The sequence below is a fragment of the Sipha flava genome, unplaced genomic scaffold, assembly GCF_003268045.1.
Source record: "Sipha flava isolate LNK unplaced genomic scaffold, YSA_version1 208_pilon_pilon, whole genome shotgun sequence".
Classification (NCBI taxonomy): domain Eukaryota; kingdom Metazoa; phylum Arthropoda; class Insecta; order Hemiptera; family Aphididae; genus Sipha; species Sipha flava.
The window spans coordinates 414,882-438,232 of record NW_020272815.1 but is presented as its reverse complement, the minus strand read 5'-3'; the positions used below and the strand labels follow the sequence as shown (position 1 = coordinate 438,232).

At 25.2% G+C, this 23,351-nt stretch overlaps 2 protein-coding genes across 2 annotated transcripts; one reads left to right on the top strand and one right to left on the bottom strand.

Annotated features, from left to right (window-relative positions):
- Nucleotides 1–506: 506 nt before the first annotated feature.
- On the bottom strand, nt 507–6,504 carry LOC112682700 (lanC-like protein 2). Its single transcript, XM_025553385.1, has 10 exons — nt 6,128–6,504; nt 5,809–6,051; nt 4,123–4,350; nt 3,880–4,034; nt 3,670–3,811; nt 3,450–3,593; nt 3,109–3,291; nt 1,968–2,114; nt 1,090–1,189; nt 507–723 (listed from the first exon to the last, which is right to left on the bottom strand). Exons 2-10 carry the CDS (start codon nt 5,944–5,946, stop codon nt 653–655), a joined length of 1,308 nt encoding a protein of 435 aa, XP_025409170.1. The 5' UTR covers nt 5,947–6,051; nt 6,128–6,504; the 3' UTR covers nt 507–652.
- Nucleotides 6,505–6,612: 108 nt separating this feature from the next.
- Nucleotides 6,613–11,208, top strand: LOC112682701 (ubiquitin-conjugating enzyme E2-17 kDa-like). The gene is made up of 2 exons (XM_025553386.1): nt 6,613–6,891; nt 10,504–11,208. Exon 2 carries the CDS (start codon nt 10,536–10,538, stop codon nt 10,989–10,991), a length of 456 nt encoding a protein of 151 aa, XP_025409171.1. The 5' UTR covers nt 6,613–6,891; nt 10,504–10,535; the 3' UTR covers nt 10,992–11,208.
- The last annotated feature ends 12,143 nt before the right edge of the window (nt 11,209–23,351 follow it).

The window sequence follows — 23,351 nt, the reverse complement described above, 5'->3', positions numbered from 1 at the left end:
AATATATTAAAAACTTCTAGTTTATGAGTTTTTTTTTAAATATTTTAATTCAAATTAATCAAAATGTAATATATCCAATATAATGGTAAAATGTATAAAAATTTCAATATATTAATAAAATAATAGTATTAATAATCGGTCGTAATAATTAATGTATCACATTATTTATCAATAAAACGTTATTATTAATAAACATCTCAATAAAATAATAAGATAAAGCTAGAATAAATAAGCGATTTGTATTTACTAATTAAATATCGCTGTTAAATTAGTTTGGAAAATAAATTTTTCGACTTTGTTAAATATGTAATAACACACAAATGCAATTTATTTGAATGAAAATAGTGATTTCATTAATTAGAAGCTGCTAATATAGGTATCTAATTTTACTAAATTGATCAGACATACTAGAAAGTATTTATTATATCTATGGTTTTAATAGAAAAGTATTTATTCCTAAACACAAGATTTATCTTAATTGTTTTAAAAGTAAATTTTAAAGATTTTTTTTTTTTTAATTTTATGGAATTTAAATTCTTGTAGAACACGGAAAGGAATAACATTATCTTAATATTAATATTTATATAATAATCAAATATCAAAGTATATATGTTTAATCCATAAATTAAAATTATTCTTATTTCTTCAAATATTAAAACCCTGGAAAATTAGCTAGTGCGGGATTTTGAACATCCAACAGAGCGTATGTGACACCAGATATACCTAAAAAAAAAAAAAATAATTGTTTCAATAAAATGTAATTTATAAATACTAAATTGATTTTAATTAAAATTGCACATTTAAATAATCTCAACTGTAGACATACCCAATAGAAACATTTTACTAAATTCAGTTTGTCAAGTTTATAAATAATATTTTAAATTTAAAGTATAAAAACAATTTTTAATATTTCTAGTTAAGATTAAATTACAGTAAATAATTAAGAATAATTGTTGGTTATTACTTTTTTAAATAAATTTTAATTTACAGTATAGAAACAATTTTTAATACTTTTAATAAAAATTAAATTACAGTAAATAAACTTGAATAATTGTTAGTTATTAGTTTTTCTATATAAATTTTTAATACCTTCAAACAATGAATATGGCTGATCAGGTATTTTGTTTTGACGGTCGGTTGTTAAGCACCAATCAATAAATCTTGCAGCTCGATACAAATACTTACTTTTCTATAAAAAATAATAATGGAATTTTATTAATTAAAAATTATTAATCTTCATTAATTGGTTGGGTATAAATAAGAGACAGAGAAATTTCTATTAATTTAGTAAGTATAACTTTATTTTTAATACATTTTACTAACAATAAATTATCAATGCTATATTTTGGTACAATTATTCCTCAAAAGGAAATCCATATCGAAAAGAGTACTTCCCTGAATTCTTTATTTTTAGTATATAATATATATATAGGTTGAGTGCAAATTATACCACTAACATGTTTAAAATGTTTACACTATTAAAACAATTAAAAAAAAAATAATAATACTTTGGAATATTTTAATTTGATTACTTTTAATAAACTGGCCATTAATAATTTGATTATTTTGAGTAAAGCATATTATTTTTCAGGTACTTGTAAGATGAATGCTCTGAACGTAGTTAACCTTGCTCTATACTCATTAATAAAAAAAAAATGAATGAAGTCTACACTGAATTTAGTGATACAATTTAATAAAAGTGGTAAAAGTAAACTTATTAAATGTAATGTATTATGCAATATTTTAATCATCTGAATTGTATACATTTATTTATTCATATTATGTTTTTAAAATAATAAGAACTTATTCATACATTTTGATACAGACTGATTTAAAGATATTACTATTTTAATAAATTTATTAATATATAACATATTAACAATTTTAACTTATAATAGGTCGTTGCTATTTACTTTATTATAAATATATTTCATTTGATAAAATTAATTATAATATAATTATCTTACTCCAGTTAATTGGTACAATGTCATAAAAGTATAGGTATTTCCACTAACACCATGACATAATCCATATCCTTTTGTTAATAATCCTCGCTTCCATACAACGTCAGCATACTGTTCTGCTGCATTAAGGTACTTTTCATCACGAAAAATCTATTTTTAAACATAATTTATTGGTTCAATATTACTGTATTGTACAACTGTAATTAATATTTATTATTTTTTTGGTTTCCTTAACTATAAAATTGTATTTGTTTGTATAAATTGAAAACTTATAAAGTTTTCTAAAACACTATCTTATATGCTCAATAAAACTTAAACAAATACAGATATTATTATTCTCTTTATATGCCTTATTACTAATAGGGCTAATTTGATTATGGTTTAACAATATTTTAGTGTGTATTTTAAAGTTATTTGCTTACAGAAAGAGACTACCGCCCTTCTAATAAGAATGCATAATTTTATTTATTTATTTAAATTATAAATGGGTGAAAACTTTTCTATTAAACTTAATATAAAAGTACAATACAAATAATAAATTTCAATATTTAGGAACTATTTGAGTCTCAAGAATGATTGGTCATGAAAGATTAGAGTAAGGATAACAAAAACTGTAATAGCAGCTTTTACACTAAGTTTCTGAAATCAAATTTATTTTCAAAGAAAACAAAGACAAAATTATACATGGCAATAATAATATAACCCTCGTTGACATAAGGATAAGAAACATGGACGACGACTAGTAATACACTAAGGAGACTAAGAACATTTGAGAATAAAATATGGAAAAAAATTTGCAAACCCACATATGATAACATTTATAAGTTATTCTTAGTAAGATTGTAATATAAAACAATCATGCTGTGAGTTTATAGCTAAAAGTATTTTAACCTCATCAGCAAATAATAGAACATTAATAGGTATATAAAAAAATACTAGCCAAGTAATTAATAAATAAAATTAATAATAAAGGCCTTAAATGAGGTCCTTGCGGCACATATTACATAATTGCACAACTGCAACTAATATATATTATGTATTCATAACTATATTCATTTAATATGATATTGTTAAAGAGTTTAAAAGGTTTGAAATTTTTCCATATTAATTTACTTAATGATAAGCTAAAATATCAAATTATTACTTTGTAAGCTAATGCATAAGTATGTGAAACACCTGGAGCACCATGACACCACTGAACTAAAGTATCTGGATCATTGCATAAGGAAGATGGTAAATTTCCAGATTTATACCTTAGTGTTAATAAATAGTCAAGTGCTGGTTTAATGAGATCATCTAGTTCTTTCTTTGTTACATATGTTTTTGCCTAAAATAATTGAATAATAATTACAACTATAAATAGTGCTATATTTAAGTATTACATAAAAAATAAATTAGAATAATTAAAATTAAATAAAGAATGATTTGTTCATAAATATATATCATATTATGAAAATCATACATAATTGATCAATAAAATCTTACTAGGAGAAGGCAATGCAAAATGCCTGATAGACCTTGTGCTGCTCCCAAGTATTTTTTGTTGTGCCATTTATACATAAGAGATGTTTTTCTTGGTTTATCCTTTACACATGTCCGTATACCATTGTTAAAAATTGTTGTCACCACCTGTTATATTTATATACTTTACCATAAGTTCATGTCGATTTTAATATTTAAAAACTTAACACTTTAAATATATTACCGAGCGTATTAATCTATCTCTTTCTGGGTCTTCCCAACCAATCTTTTTAAGTAGTAGTAAAGAATATAAATAGCCAGCACGTCCATAAAATAATACATCTGGCATTTTTTCATTTAATGCTAATGATAATAATCCTACGATTCTATTTTTATCAAAAATATCAACATAAATTTTTAATGTAATATATGTATTATAAAAAAAATTACTTACTTTTCAATCATTTTTCTTGCATTATCAAGATCACCCATGTCTTTATAAATCTCAGTAGCTGTTACATATATACCAGACTTTCCAGTTAAATATGTCACGCTATTGGATTTATCATCTAATACTGCTATACATTTTTCAATAATTTGTTTAGCCTTCTGTAAAAATTAATATACAAGAATATTTTACAATACATTTTTCAAAATAATATTGAGATAATTTTAATTACTAAATAAACTTACTAACCTCTCTAGTTTTGTTTTTATTATTTGTCTTAGAAGCATAGAAATTATATAGTAACGCAATTCCTGCCATTCCAGAATAAACAGACTCCACAGTAAGTTCATGTTCTTTAGGTTTAGGTTTTTTTAAAAATAATTTAACTTGTTGACTTAAGATATGCATATTAGCTTCCACAAATTCATTCAATTTATTTTCAAATGTCTGAGTAGTTTTGAATTTATCAACCATATACTGAAAAAAAAATTAAAATGCAGTCATTAAAAAATAAAATATGGATTTTATACATTTAAAAAAACATAAACTTTTTATTCTTTTTTTTTGTTATAACTATAAAAACACATAGTCTTTTTTAAAATGTTACCTTGTATACTAATTTAAAAATTATATTATATAATTATATGACCAATGATTTTAAAATAATTTAGTAATTAATAATAAGTATTAAAATATTTGTACTAACAGATTGCTTATAAATTTAGAAAAATAAAAATTTGAAATTAAATTTACATAAAATAGTAAATTATTCTTATTAAGTAGTATAATAAAAAATTAATTTAATTGAATATTTTTATTTTTGCCAATTATGTTTTGAGACAAATATCACTATATAATTAATACATTTATATTAACCTTTACACTGCTAAGTTTTTTTTTTCTCTAAAATACTCATCTCTGCTGAATTATTTTTGTTTTTTTTTTTTTTTTAATGTTCCTAATTGATTAATTTAGTTAAATTGAACCATATGTTGAAGTCAAAAAAAAAAAATAAATATATATATATATTGGCTTGAATTATAAGTTTTAAGTTTATACGACCAGGGGTGACCAAACTAGGAAACCTAGCTTAGGAACCGCATAATTATGATTATTATAGCAGTAAACCGGTTACAGATAAAGCGCACAGAACACAACAGCGTCATTTTAGTAACCACTGAAATAAGTATTAAGTTAAATTAATTTTCATTGCTACCACAATGAACATAGAAATGTTTTTTTCATACTGTTAAATTCGTTTAATTTTTCTGCATTTTTTGGTATAATCACTAATGTGATAACCTGCGTATTTCGTTTTATAGATAAAGGAACGTAATAGTACGTCCGTAGCAGGGAACGGTATGTTTGCGTGCGACGTAATAGTACGTCCGTAGCAGTAAAAGGTTAAAAACTATTTGTTTCATTCAATTCAGTATCAAATTGTACCTATATTCAATACAATGTTCATTAGAATTTATAATGAAGAAATGACTCAGTAACTTTTTTTTTTTTAAGGCACAAGTATTTTACACATTTATTTTAAAAATAAGTTAAATATTTTAGAAATATTTTAGACCCAAACAAATTTATGTTCAAATGTGATAATACAAACCTAGTACATAAAATAATTGATAAACATGTATACTAATATATTTTATGTAATATACTTTAATAATTAATTTTTCATATACAAGATATTTATAGAAGTTACAAATTATGAATATTTGTAATTTATTTTAATGTAAAGAAAAGTTATGAATGAATTAATTAATATTTAATTGCTTAAGTATGACAACAAAACAAATGTAATTAATTCAAAATCATAAATTGTTTACTTTATATTGTATATAATCAAAATTATTTCAAGATCTAAATGTATTATATATTACTAACAGCGACAGAAATAATGGTTGAGTAGTATTCACTTTTACTTACATATAATTTAAGTGATCTTCCAACTACCTCATCAGCTTTCTCAGGGGATAGTTCGCAAAGTTCATTAGTGTAGTGTCTGCTGGGTTCAGGTTTTGTTTGTTCAGGTTTTTTTTGATCAGATTTCTTCTTGTCCACCATAACACGTTTTTTAATAACTTGAGAATAACAATTAATCTATTCAATAAATTCAAATAGAATGTTGAATAATATTTTACTTTAAAATATACGACTTAATACAATTCACTGAAAAATGATCAAGATACAAATAAATTGTAAGGCATATTACATATGAGTAATATCAATCTTTTGATTAAGTTACCCGAGCTTTCACTTAGATCAATCAACTATTCCAATCATGTAATCGCATTTCGTCAAAAAGTACTTTTATACAAAAAGGTTTGGTAGTATTTCAACAATTTTACTATTGACCATTAAACTAGTTATATTAAAGTATAATAATACGATAATTAGGAGTAGTGAAATCAAACATTATCTTCGGACAGAAAACTCAGTGTTAACCATAAACATTATGTTTAACATGAACAACTCTCATTACGAGTTGCGACTACGGTATAAACGATTTAACAACTAATGTAAATTGACTATTGTGGTTAGTTTACATTTATTAAATAAAAACGGTAGTCGGTGACTATTCCGAATTGCCGACGATTCGTCATAATTGATAACGATAATGTTATTATAATATTGTGTTGATATCAAAGACCTTCTATATTTAGTGGTTGATATATTCATTATGATTCCGTTCGCGACCGCTTGGTGATGGCAGATCAGCAGTCAGTGACTCGGTTTGCGGAATCGACACGATAACGAAATCGCATTCAATATAGCCAAACAGCTGTGTTTAATAGATGGACTGTCGTATGATAAGCACAAAAGAATTGCGTTTCAGACAAAGATAATGGACATACCGTTTTTCATTTCTCCGTGTCACCACCAAGTAGAGCTCTAGGCAACATTAGTAATAGTAATAATAATAATAACAATAATAAAAACAGTGAATATTCCAAATCGTTAAATTTGTTTTCCAGCGTCTTTTACTACGTTATTCTGCCTCAAAACTCGGTAAGTTATGTTACTTGTAATAGATGACATTTGTTATATATTGTTATCTTTTTTTTACAATAAATCTTAGAGAATGTTAAGCTAACAGTTTCATTTAGTGATCGTCATCTCGTGGTTAGGTTAGGCATGCGCATTTAAAATTTGTGTTGATCAACACGTTATCTTTTCGAAACTTGATTGCATATTAACCTTTTAATTTATATTTGAGATAAAGTGTCACATGTTGTTTTAATTCTTAAAAAATCGCTTACTTGAAAAATACTTCTCAATCGCTTGAACTTTTGATGAAACAAAATTGATCATTAACAATACATTACATAATATGTATATTTATTTTGCTAATTCATCGCACTATTTCAAAATTTTTTATCAATTGCAATTTTTACCCTTATACCTCTGACTTACCATCTATTCGTGACCAGTAGCATTCTGATGTAATAGTGCAAGTCATAACTTGAATTATGAAATCGTACATCTATTTCACTATTTATTAAAATTCTTAATTTCACATTTTCCTTCTATATGTTAAATTAAAAACTCATAAAGAAATTATTGCTTTAAAGTTTTATTTTGGGATTTTTTATATTTATAACTCAAGCTTAAAATTGTATTTATCAACAATACATTGTATTGCTATATTAAACTTAAATTCTGTAGATTTGACTTATCCTATTATATTAGGTAGAAATATTATATTTATGTTTATAAGTTAATAATAAGGTTATTAAAATGTAGGTCGTATAGGATTTTAATTAATGATTAATATTTTATTATTAAATTCTCAAATATTTAGTACAATGTCATAGCATTCTAAAATAAATTGTACTGAGAAAATTTTGGGAAAATCTAGATAAGAATAATTTATATTATATTTTTAGAATTTTCTCTAATGTTTGATATTTTAATACCACAAACTGTTTAATTGATTATATTTATATTTCAACTTTCTAAAAATATGCATTTATTTATAGTAATTTTTAGTTATTAAAAAATAATTATTTAAATGAATTTCTAACATATAAATAAGATTTTTACAACTTAAATTTGAACAAGAATTATATAAATTTAGATATTTAGTTTATTTTTACTGTTAATCTTTTTAATTATTTATGAAGTATAAGGAACATACTGATTTGTATTTTACAATTATATTTACATTTAATGTAGCACAGTTGTGATAAAGAAATAAATATACTTATAGAAGTACTTAATTATAACTAAACATATTTTATATTTATTTTATATCAAATATAATTTCAATATACATAATATATTAATTATGCTCTTACTTAATTATAATAAAATGTCAATAGAAATTTATTAGAAAATTAAATTCAACCAAAATGATAAATGGTTTTCAATTGAAATACTTTTGTATACAGTTAATAATTACCAAGCATTTATATTTTAATATTTGATTTTTTTTTTACTCTAAAAGTAAATTTTCTTTTTAAAATGGTGAATGTGAAGGTTTGTTGATCTATAGGCAGTTATTAGACTTGAGTTAAGAATACATTCATTGATGTAACATTATATCTTCTTCTACCCTTTTGCTTCATTCCCAACTATTTTGAATTGACCACTCTTATCTTAAACCTTAACTTATCTCAATTTTTATATATCCCCCTACACACACACACCAATGGCCACCATATAATTCTCAAATTGATGTAACCTTATTTACATTTATTTAATAGAATAATGTGTCAAAATGTACAGGTAAAATAATAATTTTCATATCATTGTGTTCTAATTGAAATATCAATTTAATTTTGTTATAGTTTTTGAACTTTTAATTTTTGGAAAGTTATGAAAATTCATATTAGTTATGTAATTATTCTCTTAATTAGGATAAAAATATTCTTAGATATATTAATTTATTATTACAGTTATAATAATATAATTTAAGAGGTTTCTTGCCAAAAATCACTAAAATGTTAATTGTTCACAAAACAACTTTAAAGTTTCAAAAAGAATTAATTTTTGATTTCAACCCCACAAAATTTTAAATTTCTATGATATTTAAGTCATTTTTTTTTTTTTTTTTTAATGAAATCTGCTTGTATTACTACATTTTAATACATTAGTTGTTGGTCAAAGTGTTTTAAGCAACATAGTTTTTTTTATTGGCAAAATATTGTATGTAAAAAGTATAACCATTAATGATTTTTGCTGAAAAAAAAATTATTTTTACTATTCCCTTTGGGTGGAAAAATTCATTATTGGTATAATAATAATTATTTTTCTCATTAGACATACTTGGCTGATTACATGGTAAAACTGTTATTATGTTAATTATCAATTTTTTTTGCTAAGGTGTTAATTTTTTGTTTATTATAAACATAATTATTGTTGTGATTATCATGAAAAATTAAAAAAATGTAATTATTAATAGGTATTTTTATATAATTATAGTCATAACATAACTCATAAACTTTCTAAAATCAAATTAACCATTATCAAAACTGTTATAAATATTACATTAAAAAAAATACAAATATTATTTTGTATGTAATTTAAAACTTTTAACATAATAGTATACTACCAATATATAAATAATTATAATAAAATCAATAATTTTCGTCTTCCTCTAAATCAAATACTCCTGGTTCTGGAGCTTTTATCTTTTTTAAGCGGCAAACTTGCATTACATTCTTTTTTATTACATTCTTTTTACATAGCTGAAGAAGGTCTTTTTTCTTTTCATGGCTTATTGGCGTTGGTTTTGAATACAAACAGTGAAGATCTAAATTACTAATATTGGTTGATGAAATTCTGCTACTATTCACCCTTATATTTTTAACATTTTTTCTTCCAACATTAATTAATTGATATTCACTAAAATAATCATATTTATACCCAACAATGTATGGATTATCTTTTTTATATTCAAAACATAACTTTTAACAAGGTCATAATATTACCTTCAGTGTCAATTTTTTTATTTTTAATGATTGAAAAAGATAGTTGTAAGTTTTTAAAATCCCTGAAATGCATTTCTTTTACTTCATATGGGGGCTTAGATTTATTTCTATTTCGTGTTGATCTTGCAACTTGGAAAATAGTTAACTAATCTTGAACTATATATATTGGAACATTTCTTTAAAATAAAAATAGAACAACGATAAACCAACACGCCAATAATGAATTCTGACTATCAGCTATTTGCTATACAACAATTATAGAATATAACTTATGGACCGATAATGAATTTCGACTTACATAAATTTGTTATTGCATTTTATGCCAAAAATCATCAAACCAATAGTGAGTTTTAGTTATATCAATTTCTTTAGATTAACCGATAGTTACAATCTAAAATTATAAAAAAAAAAGGCATTTAAAGTGAAAAATTCGCTTTGGACACCTCTTGTCAATCGAAAGGAAATTGATTTGTACACTGGATTGCGCTATAAAAAAAAAAATGACCAAAACGCCGTTAATTATTTTTGGCAAGAAGCCGACGTAATATATTATTTATTTTAAAATAATAAAAATATATATTTAAGAATATATAGTATTAGAATAAAATATATATTTAAATATTGATGTATAATTATTTTTAAAAAAATTGACTTGATTATAATTACTTGTTTCTTATTTTATTTTCAGATTTTATTTTAATTTAAAAGTAATCATTTATCATGTCAACTCCAGCCAGGCGTAGGCTTATGCGAGATTTTAAAAAATTACAAGAAGATCCACCTGCTGGTATCAGTGGTACACCAACTGATAATAACATTATGATTTGGAAAGCAGTGATATTTGGACCGCATGATACTCCTTTTGAGGATGGCACATTCAAATTAACCATAGAATTTACTGAAGAATATCCAAACAAACCACCTACAGTTAGATTTGTTTCTAAAATGTTTCATCCAAATGTCTACGCAGATGGAGGCATTTGTCTTGATATATTACAGAATCGTTGGAGTCCTACATATGATGTAGCTGCTATTTTAACATCCATTCAATCTTTACTCAGTGATCCCAATCCTAATTCACCAGCTAATTCTATGGCTGCTCAGTTGTATAAGGAAAATCGCAGAGAATATGAAAAAAGAGTGAAGTTATGCGTTGAGCAAAGCTTTATTGATTAAAATAATAATAAGTTTTCTTTTATCTTCAATGAAAAAAAAAAAAAGAATTAGTTGTTAATGTGTTACTAGTTCTTTTTACTCAATGATTAATTTTTTTTTTCATTCCAGTGTATAAGAAGGTACTTTTCACTAATTTGTTTTCTTGCAAATAATAATTGTATTATATATATTATAATATATATAGTCACAAGTTAATTATTAAAATGTTAAATAATGGGCTATCTTATTAAACATTTTGTACATATTTCCAGGATCCTTTTTAATTTTATGTTATTCACATTTTTTAATTGTATATTTTTCCAGTTACATTTTTAAGTTTAATGATTATTATATATAATCATGAATTATATAAATTATATTTACTTTAAATTTATCTTTTTTTATTTTTGTTTGTTTGTCATATTGATTATAATTTAGCTATTCTATTTCAGAATTATTGAAAAACTAATACATAAAATGTTTAATGTTCTATCAATTATATCTTAATAAGAATTTGTGTTATTGTAGTGCAATAATAATGAAATGATTTGTAATCTTAATACTTGCGTTTAGTTTGAAATTAAATATTAAAGATGAGATTGAAAAAAAATGTACTGTTTTGGCATTTTTTTTAAATATTATCCGAAAACTTTTCATAGGTATTATGTTATATTTCTGTATTAATTATATTATAGTAGTGTATGATTCATTTATTCATTATTATTTGTTATTGAAAGGTAAATATTAAAATTCACTTCCAATATCTACAATATAATGAACTCAAGACGATGCAATGTTAATTTATATTTGTTCATGTGACTTGTTTGAAATAAATAAATTTGAAGTATTTATATTTTATTATAATTAGAAACATAGTTCTGTATAAATTAAAAAAAAATTATCACCACACACTTAAGGTAGGTACTAAAAATGTATAGCAATGGGTATGCCAAATTTTGTGAAAGTATGAAGTTTTACCATAACACTAAGTTATTTTTTTAGATTTTTCTTTATATATTATTGTTAACTTAAAGTAATAATTTATTTCATTATACAGAAATGATTAAAAATATCTCAATGTACTGTTAAAATACAACGAAGAATAAATTAATATGTATATTGTTAATAGTCATTAAATAGTACTTAAATTTACTACCAATAGAAATGCAGAAAATAGATAACTGAGATTATTAAAATGTTTTAATACTTTTTTTTATTCTTGTAATTTAAAACGTGTGAAACTGATGAGATCTTGAACAGGTGAATTATATTATTCTTTTAAACTTGAAACCAATATACCAAAACTTAAAAAAAAAAAAATAGTTATACTAACTTTATATAAAACACGTGTTAATCATACGATACCTAACGTAGACGTGTAAATATTCTTTTACTTGATTTAAATTATGTTTCCGGGAAAATCCAGATTTCTCGGTTGGCCTAGCCATAGTGACACAACTGACGGAGCTGTGATGATGACTGATAGCAGAGTTAGTAATATACGTGTATAAAATCTACTTTAATTTTTCGTTTATAATCTATTAATATAAAATATTAAAAGTGTTACAAATATCCCAAGTACAATGAATTTACTATAAATATGTCCGTGATAAAATAATGATAATTATTAACAATAGATTAATAGCACCACAATTGTTTATTTATAATTCATATTTTCTTGTTTTATTGTGTTTAAATTATAAATGCTTTTTTGTTTATAAGGAATTTTATTTTTATACAGTATAAAACGTATAAAACTACTTGTTTTATACCATACATTTTATACGTTTTATACGTACGTATATTACGTGTTTTATACTATGCCGTATTACACGTTTAAACTCTGGTTAATAGCGATCCTGGCAATCGTCCGTAAAACACGTCAGTTTTCATCGTCAAATTGTTTTGCCCTTACACTTCGATTGTGAACATCTTTTCAACACTAAAAACATTTATGGGCCATCTCAGCATAAATGATGGAAAACACTACTATAGAATGTCGAAAGAATCTGTGAGAGAAATTGTAGACATCGAGTTATTGCTTATATAATATCTTATTTTACTATTACCTATATAAAAAGACGGCATTTTTTATCAACAAATATCTCAAAAACAACGACCGATTGTTTTGAAATTTGAAATAAAGATTTTTTATTACACGTGGAATGTCATAGGCTGTATAAATCAGTGGCGTATCCATAGGGAGGGTCAGACCCCCCATGAACCTGAAATGGTATAGGTATTAACTTTTATATAAAACACGGTTTTTTCTTTAACATTTTTATATTTTAGAATTTTGACTTGGAAATCATATTAATAGTTTATATAAATACTATAAACATATTATGCATACGCTGCACACACACACACACACGTCATAATATTATGATCATATTTAGATACTTTACTATTAATTTGATAGTTTTTGCTTGAGAACATATTATTTAAGTTTTCTTCAACGGCTGATTCTAAATCGGTCGTCTGGTCCCGATAACTGAGATAAAAGCGATATCATTTTCCGTATTCAAAGTTTGTTTTGGGTTTACCTATTGCATTCACGGCTCACCGATCATTTAACACAAGCACCTTATTATGTAAAACTAATAGTTATTAGTTAATAGTTGGTCGTTGCCCGTTAATGTCTCACTGTTTTACTTACTAATCGTTTATTCGTTTATATATGACATTTGTATTCCATTATACTTGTTTTATTTTAATTTGACATAATTCTAAGACGTCATTCCATTATAAGATATTTTTAAAATTTATTTTTTAGTATACCTAAGTGATTGGACAGAAAATATTCTAATATCTAATATTTATGTTCCTATATTAGTTCCTAGTTCCTAAATTGTTATTATTATTATAGGCAAATTATCTAACAAATAAGCAGACTAGAAAAATTAATTATTTTTTTCTACCATAGTCAAAAAAATTAATATCAACCTGACTTAAAAATACCGAGATTAATACAAATAGTAGTTAAAATTAAAGTGATAAGATTAAATATATATTAATTTGCTGAACCCCCCTCCATAAAAATTTCCTGGCTACGCCACTGATATAAATTAAAATTTTTTTTGTGCATTATTATCGAAAAAAAAACATGTAAGTAAAATAATTATTGGTTACTTGCTGCTTTATCGGGAAAAATTAAAATACCCAACCATTATAACGAACCGCGTAAAAGGTTAAAAAAATATATGCTAGTTGTATTTATGTAGAAAAATATTTGATCAAAAACGTATTTTTTGTCGGAAACATATTTCGCTAGAAATGCATTTTGTCTGAAACGTACATCTCATGAACTGCATTCCCTAGAACCATATTAATTCCTAATAGTATTTAGTCGGAAACTTATTTTGTTGAAAATGTATTATTCGGAAACACATTTTATTTGAAACATAATATAAATATTATTTGATTGGATATGTATTTGGTCGAAAATATTTTTTCCATGAACTTTTTTCTTGAACTATTTTTAGTCGGAAACGTACTTATCCAAAAGCGCAATTTATCAGAAAAATATTTCTTCGGAAAAGCATCATCTATGAGCTGTAACATGACTATTCGGTATTCGTTAAGAATACCGAATGGTCCGCCAACAGATTTATCTAGTGGAATTCCGAGGATATAGGTGGCTAGACTATCTCGGCACTATAAACACCAAAGCTCCATGATTAATATTTTATAGCGGGATTCCAGGGACTCGTCAATCACGTAAGATATACATTTATCAAATGAGCAACACGACGATGTTTATTGTTTGAATATAAAATGTAGTCAATTAAATGTATACACCTGATTATTGGACCACAACGTTGAACAATGGTGGTTCAAATGACAGAGATGACACGCACGACGTACTTGATATTGTTCGAATTACAAGTTACTCTTGGCGGTAATTTGTCAACTGTTATTTTACGCGGTATAATCGACTGTTGGGTGTAGTGAGCTTTATCTTCTCCCGTCGTACAATATACATATTAGACACACGAGCCGATTTAGCTGAAAAAACGTGTTATGCTCGCCTAAAACAGCCACCAAGTATAAAGTGACCAAAATACTTCCTTATAGAAAAATCTATTCCGACGTGCCTGGTATTCTTCGTTATCTATCTCGACATTATTTGGCTTTGAAATACAGTAACTATTGGTTTATTAAAAAAATAGTCATGAAAATTCTCAGTTATAATAGTTATATGTTTTCAAATCTTTCTATTTTTTTTATATTGGTAACAACTTCCCCAAGTACAAACGACAGTGCTATGAGCTTTTTGATATAGGTACTGACCTATAACCAGTGTTCGGAATAGATAATGCAAAATTTATCTAGATATAGATGAAAAATAATATGTCTAAATTCATCTAGATAAAGGTAATAGATAAAAAAAAGATATTTTCAATTTTTTTTATTTTTTGGTCAATATTTCATATTTGTAATAATATCTATGAAGACTCAATTATAATCATTATTATCAATAGATACCTAGGTGTTTAATGTTTATTGTAGTAATTTTGTGTACCATTAAGCAGTATTTATGTATAATGTACAATATTTAATGATAGCTAATCACTAAAATATTACACAAAAAAAAAAAAAATGAAAATTGCTCTATACGTATCAGGTTGAATACAGAGTACATAAGAAATTATTTTAAGTTAACAATTTTTTTTTCCATATAATCTCAATTTGATGATTTTCATTATTCTATAAGTAGTTACGACTTTACGGGTTCCAAGAGTGAAGTATTAACTATTCAGCGTATGAGTTACAAGTGTATAATAAAATCAAATACCTACTTACTATAATTGAAACTTCCATGGAAAAATAAGAAATTAAGTTTAAAAAAACCAAAAATATTTTCTCGACATGAAAATACAAACAAAATTTCATACCAATAAATAATAATTACTTATTAATAATACACGAATTATGATTATGAATACAAAATCTTTACATATAAAAGAAAGTCGGGTTAGTTAGAGAATTTATAATTCAAAAACAGCTGGACCGATTTTGATGATCTCTGATTTGTTGGATTCGTCTCCGTACAAGAATAAAAATAACTCTAATCTTGGCAAGAATACAGATAAATTATCTAGATAAGTAAAAATTTTATCTTAGATAAGCAATTAGATAACTTAGCGTTATTTATTTAGATAAGATAAAAGGTGACAAAAAATCTATTTAGATAATTTATCTAGATAAGTCCCAATACTGCCTATAACAAACAATGTTTTATTACCAGTACACATTTCAATCGATAAAATCAACATCAACAAACTATATTATGAACCTATAATTACAAAGACATTTATGTTGACCAGTATATTAATTAAAATTTACACTGCTTCTTAAATAGCCACATAAGTATTAAAATATTTTTACGTTTATTAAAGTCTAAAATATATAATTTAGCTATTTTTAAAATATATCAAGTAGATAGGATTCGTTTACGTATAACATGATGTGACATTTTTGAATGAGTATAATCGTATATTTTTATGAGTAGTATTTCATTAAAATATATTATACATGTTTCATTACAATATTATGATTTACAAATCGTTAAAAATAATTTAATAGGTACCTAACTATTTAAGTATTCACTAAAAAAATTTATGTTGACATGTGTCATTACAATATTATGATTTACAAATCGTTAAAAATAATTTAATAGGTACCTAACTATTTAAGTATTCGCTAAAAAAAATACACAATGTGTATTATATTAGGTAGATATTAATGTTAGTTAAAGGAAGATATTCAAGATTAATACATAAATTATGTTTATTAATTTTATTTAATATATTTATTCAAAAATTTTTTTATAATTTTAATGTGGATTTTCAAAAAAAATTCTCAATTTTTCTACCAAGGAAATACCTGTTAAGATCCAATTAAAATATTTTTATAACGTTTATTTAAAACGAAAATATTTTTACTATAAAAATTATTCAAATGTGATAAGAAAATGTAAAATATAGAACTTTAAGTAGGTCAGTACTCGTATAAAATATAATAAACATGACCAGTGGTGGCCAGACCAAGCCTGGTCGGATGGACGGCTATCGCCGACTGGGCCCCCTTCTAATAAAGCTCCTTAAACAGAGCCGGATTGTTGGGGGTCATCTGCCCCGGACGCAAGATTTTAAAGGCGTAATTTTTTTTAAAGAATGTCCTATTTAGAGAAAATACTATTTTTATATAACATAATAATCCGTACCATGTACAACACGTCAATTATTATTTTCAGTAATCTTATAATTGTCATGCATTAAAGAGTTAAGTGATGAACAAATTACTTATATTAATGGACTTTGAACAGGTAGTGAACTTGATTTTAAATTTATGTAGATTGATAAAAATTCCTAGTATTTCTTAGATAAATCACTCAGGACGATCATACAACCACAATATTATATTATTAGTTATTACCAGTGGCATATGGTAAGTTGTTTTACTCAATAAACGATTGCGGCTCTCTTCCCACCCCCGAAGCAATTCCAGCGGAAAGTCCCTTGGGTGGTGGAGGCTTAGCCGATTTTAAAAGAAAAAAAAATTACCATTGGCTAACACAATTTATATCTTAGATAAATAACACTAGATAATATACAATACCTATGTATAAAAATATTTTACCTGATTTCATTACTACTTATTAGGGGCGGATTGGCAATTATTTTCAGCCCGGGAAATATGAAACAAACCGACCCATGAACCGCAAATTAAACTATTTTACCTCTCCCCCTCCCAAAAAATGCTTTATTTTACATAAATTTTAAAATTTGTTTAGTTTTGCCCCTAAATTAGTAAAATCTACAATAATTTTACTATAATTATAGCTATAATAGTTTTGGATAAGTCACATGATTAATCAGTTCCTAACTTGAAGTTTGATCTTAATGCATATTTAAATATATATTTATTTTTTTAATGATTTTTATTTATTTTATAATATAAAACTTTTTTTTGGTAATTATATAATAATATAGAGCGGCTCAAACAAGGACCGGCCTATCGGGAAAATTCCCGATTTCCCGATAGGCCAATCCGCCCCTGCTATTTATCGTTATTGAAATGATGTGTTTGTTGCCGTGTACGTCATTTATCAAGCAGACACACACCGAGTCGCTGAGCCAAATTCAGTTACAGTGATACAATCTATAATCTAATTAGCTATAGCAATACATTCTACATGTATATTTAATATTCATTATTATATTCAATCGTTTTATGGACTTGGCGAATATTGTGTATTTGTGTGCTTGAAGTAAACAATAAAGAAAATAATGTTATTATTTTAAATTTATATTTCTTAAGTATCATAAATGTAGCAATTTACAACTAGTTTCGATTTTTACATTTTGCATAACGTAATATCTATAAACTGTGACTTAATATTTATAGTCCAGTGAATAATAAAGAATAATAAATAAAAGCTGCCTTAAAGGTTATTAAAAACGTGTTAGAACACAATAAATTGAACTAAAAACTTATCATTTCATGGCAATCGATTTGAAAATTTAGCAATTTATACAAAAAAGATACATCATTCAATTTCCTTCTTCTTTCGAGTGTTCTAATACCATATTCATTAGCTATTTGATCAAATGGTGGATTTAATTTATTTAACTTGTACATGAGTACTCGGAGAAATCTAGTTTGAATTCATTGCAATTTATTCATCAAACCAATCTGTTGGGAACTCCAGATGATTGAACCATGCTTTGAGAGAAAGGAAATTGCAATAATTTCTTGGCATTTATATTTAGACTATTATTAGAACCCCATAAATAAAAAGTATTTAAATTTAAAAAATAATTTAATATAATTTAAGTATCTAAAGCATTTATTTGAATAAATAGAAATGTGAAGTTTTACATCAATATATTGTTATTCATTATTTCATTACTTTTTGAAAAATCGTACTGCTCGTAATAGATTTTCAGTTTCAATAACATCATATTTGCCACACATTACAAGTAAACGAGAATTCACTTAAAAATCCAGTTTTTCACTCTCCAACCAAAAGTAAATTACTACAATTACAACCTTATGGTTAGAGGTCGATTAGAGCAATTTTTTTTAAACAAAAAACCATTATAAACTATAAGACGAACTTCAATATTAAATATAAAAACAAAAAAAAAAAACTGTAAAACTTATACCTTAAAAAACAATTATGCCTAAGTATTTTCTAAATTTTTTAATTTCTTTAAGATTAACTATGTGAAACCTTGTATTAGGTACATTTTAAAGTACTTTTACTGAACAGAAACGTTTTTATCAATATTTATAAATAAAAATTTAAAAAAAAATCAAATATTTCAAATGCTTATAATTTAAAAATAGCATCAAAATGAGTGAAATATTTTGAAAATTATATTGTGAAAAGAAAATGCCAATTTCAGCAAATGAGTGATCATGGTTAAATACAATAATATACAAAGAAATAACAATTTTGATGTAGTAAATAATGATTTTAAAGTTTCGAAATATATTTTAAAAAATAACGCACAACTGATTAAATTCATTAGACATAGTTTCTTCTCTAGAATGAGTTCTTGTTGTTTGTATATTTAATGTTTTAAAACCTGGATTATTTAGTGTTGCATCATATGAAACAAGTTTAACTTTTTCCAAAACACTAAATATTTATAAAACAAATAATTAATATTTTATGAACATTACCACATTTCACGTGTAAATTAATTAATTAATTTGTTGACGAAAATATTTACTGTACAGTATCTGTGTTATTTTTATTATAACTATAATAATGTACTTACCCGCATTTTTTTGCGTCCTTTTATCTTCCAATAAGTTGATATACGAGTATATATATGTTATTAATTTTTTTACTATATTTTTATTACTAGGATGATCGGTGTGATTGACAAAAGATAGGTATATTTTGGTTAAAGTACTCGGCGCGTGTACGTTGCAGCGACGTATGTCCACATGCGTGCAGTTTTGTCCATACGTTCTTGCCCCCCGGCTGCAAATTCACCGGATACACGTAATCAATCGCAACTTCATACAAACAGTATTTTGTCGCAAATCGTGATATACATATAGGCGTTTTTTTACCCACGGACAAATTATTTTCGAAATAATTTTTTACAAAAATCCCAAAAATGGAGAAAAAAATCATTCAATTTAATATTGATAAGGTAGATATATAGTTGTTTACCGATGAAGTCAAACTTCATCTCGAAATATCGAATACAACTGAAGATAATTACCACGGTCGAATTAAAAAAAGTGAAGCGTGAATTGATATTTGTAGGGTATTTTTCTAGCATTTTCAATGGAGATATGCTGAGTCTCATCAATATATATCTTAAAACTTAATCATATCAGTTATTTTGACTGAAAATTCGTTAAACAATTGAACTCTCATACAGAAGTAGTTAAGAAACTTATCTGGATTTTCTCGCAAACCCGAAAACAAAGTAATAAAGCCATCTCTCATTTGCCATCGATTTTTATCATCGATGTAGGAATGTCTCCAGTAACGTTTTTTTTTTTTTTTTTGTATACAATATAAGCGAAAATCTCACGTTTTTTCTTGTAGCACATTAATTAACGCATGTGTGCATCTAGCCTAATTCCAAAATACATTTTATGAAATAAATCATAAATCAGCCATTTTGCTATATTGTTTTAGGTTATTATAAAGTAATATATATATATATATATAACCCTTTCGCCCTCCCCCTATAAATGCGCCACTGAATATACTTCTATGATTAATAGAGTAATGATAAACATCATTTAATTATAGGATTATGAAAATTTAAATGCAGTATACCAGTGCATTTTCAATAAACAATATACATGCAATCAAGGACTAGCCAGACAATGTCTCTTTGTCTCATAGGTAGCTTCGTCACTATAAACGACAAAGGGCTGACAGTTTCCATTAGATCTTATAAAAAGATAATACAATTCTCCCTCGTTAACACGAACTTGACGGGACCGAAAACTGACCTGTTCGTGTTAAAAAAAATGTGTAAACCGATATATTTAACACAAATTTGTTTTTGTTAAACGATTTATACTTATACGGACGGATTTGCATTACCAGAGGAAGTTAAATCAAATAGATACACCTATTAAAGTACACAATCAATTATTTATAAATATTAAATACATTGATACCAAATTTAAATTTTACTGAAACAATGACTGCTCGTGCTATGGTGCCAAGGAGCACGTGAACTACCCAAAAAAATGACCTAAAATTATTAAATTCTTATAGTTAATTATAATTGGTTATTATGCACATAGTCTATAATAAACAAAAATATTTATAAAAAAAAGTTTTTGCAGCCTATCATGTGAAGTGTGTCTATTAGCAATTAAATAATTAACAGAGCATACATTTGTTCAGTGGCGACCTGAGCACACATTGGTCGGTTAAATAAAAAAAGGGTCCTTTCATTTATGTGCAATTAGAAAGACAAGAGGTTTTGAACATAATTTTTCAATACAATTTTTATAATGATTGCCTACTTGGCTATAGTAACAAGGTAAATAATTAAAATACATTTATGAAATTTGAGTACACGATTATTAATTTAATTAAACACAAATTATAAATTCGAATGATTAATGTACAAGCAATTTTTTTTAATTCTGTCGATAAATGTGCATAATTATTATTATTATTTATTGTACATCCAGAATTTTGTCACTTTCAATGCTGATAAATAATAAAGATTCTAATAGCTCTTGAATTAGGTATTTATGATCTTAAGGGCATTGCAAACGGTCGGTTATTTTATCTAAAACTCTTGTTTCTATTATTTTTAGTTTGGAAAATGATCTTTCACAATGTATTTGTGTTCACGAAAGAGTTAATGTAAATGTGAATGTGTATGCCACGTACAAATTAGTGAACGCGGCTGTATAAAAGTTATACTTGTATAATATACTTCATGACGCATGGTATACATTTACTACAAGTTGAATTATTTTATTCTTTTAGATTCGGTTAATATTTAGGAATATCGGTCGTTGTTTGATTTTTACATAAATTATTTTATATGAACGTAATAGAAGCACTACAGTTTATAAACACTATTCAAATAAATATTCAGAAAAAATTTAACAGTATGTTATATCTCCTATTATTAGATTCAATATATGCACATGACAATATGTAAAAATTGACTTTGGAGAAGTCACAATTTATAAATAAAATTATTACGTTACGATAAAAGTCGAAATTAACTGTAAATTTCCAAATTTATAGTACTTGAAAAGGGGTGCTTGTAAATTGCGCTCACATTAAGTAGGTAGTAAAAATACTATAGTAAATTGCGCACAGGATTTTTTTTTTAGCCTAAAATGGGTATAATAAATTGCGCCCATAGTATCTATTATCTAAGTAACTTGATATTTATAATTTTATAGATTAAATATTAGAGTCACAATCCGAAATTTATATAAAAATTAATAGTATAAATGAACCTTATAGGTTCATATATTTCATTTATTCCTACATTTCAAAACACCATATCAAAAAAAAAAAAAAATTCAAAAAATGGAAAAAATTATTCAACAATAAAATGAAAACACTATGACGAGAGCTGAATATGTAAAGATGATGTCTCATTACTATGCAGATAACTTATTACTGTATTTTTTATTATTAATATTTAAAAAAACTATAGTTAATACCATAATATTTAAAAAATTAAAATACATTTTCCTATTTTTATTAATTTATTCATTTCAAGTAAACAAAAAAAAACATTTTTGGAGGACAGTGACAGTCACCTCCTCGTGGTGTCCTCTGGGTAATACTAAATGACTATCATAAAAATAATTTTTCTATTGGGTGCAATTTACTATACAGAAATTTGTACCTGAAAAATATCGGGCGCAATTGACTACACAAAAATTTATACCTGAAAAATACCGGGCACAATTTACGTTTGCTCTTGAGAAGTATAAATTTAAACGAATCACATAATTTTCTTTATTGTTTACTCCAAACACACAAATACACAATATTCGCAAAATCCGTAAACCGATTGAATATTATAATAAATATTAAATATACATTTACAAGGTATATAGTATTTCGTGTAGAGTAGAATGTATTGCTGTAGCTAGTTGAATTGTAGATTGTATCACTGTAATTTTATTAAGCTCAGCGACTTGGTGTGTTTCTGCTTGGTAAAAGTCTGCATTTGTTGTGCTCCGGACGGCCGTACAAAAATTAACTATATGCGTAGACACGTCGATTAGGCAAGGCGCATACAGAAAGAGCAAAACTATTCCGACCTACTTAGATCAGTTCGGAGCTGTTTGAAAGCAATTTATAACACATGTAAAGTAATTGACGCGCACACACTTATCAGT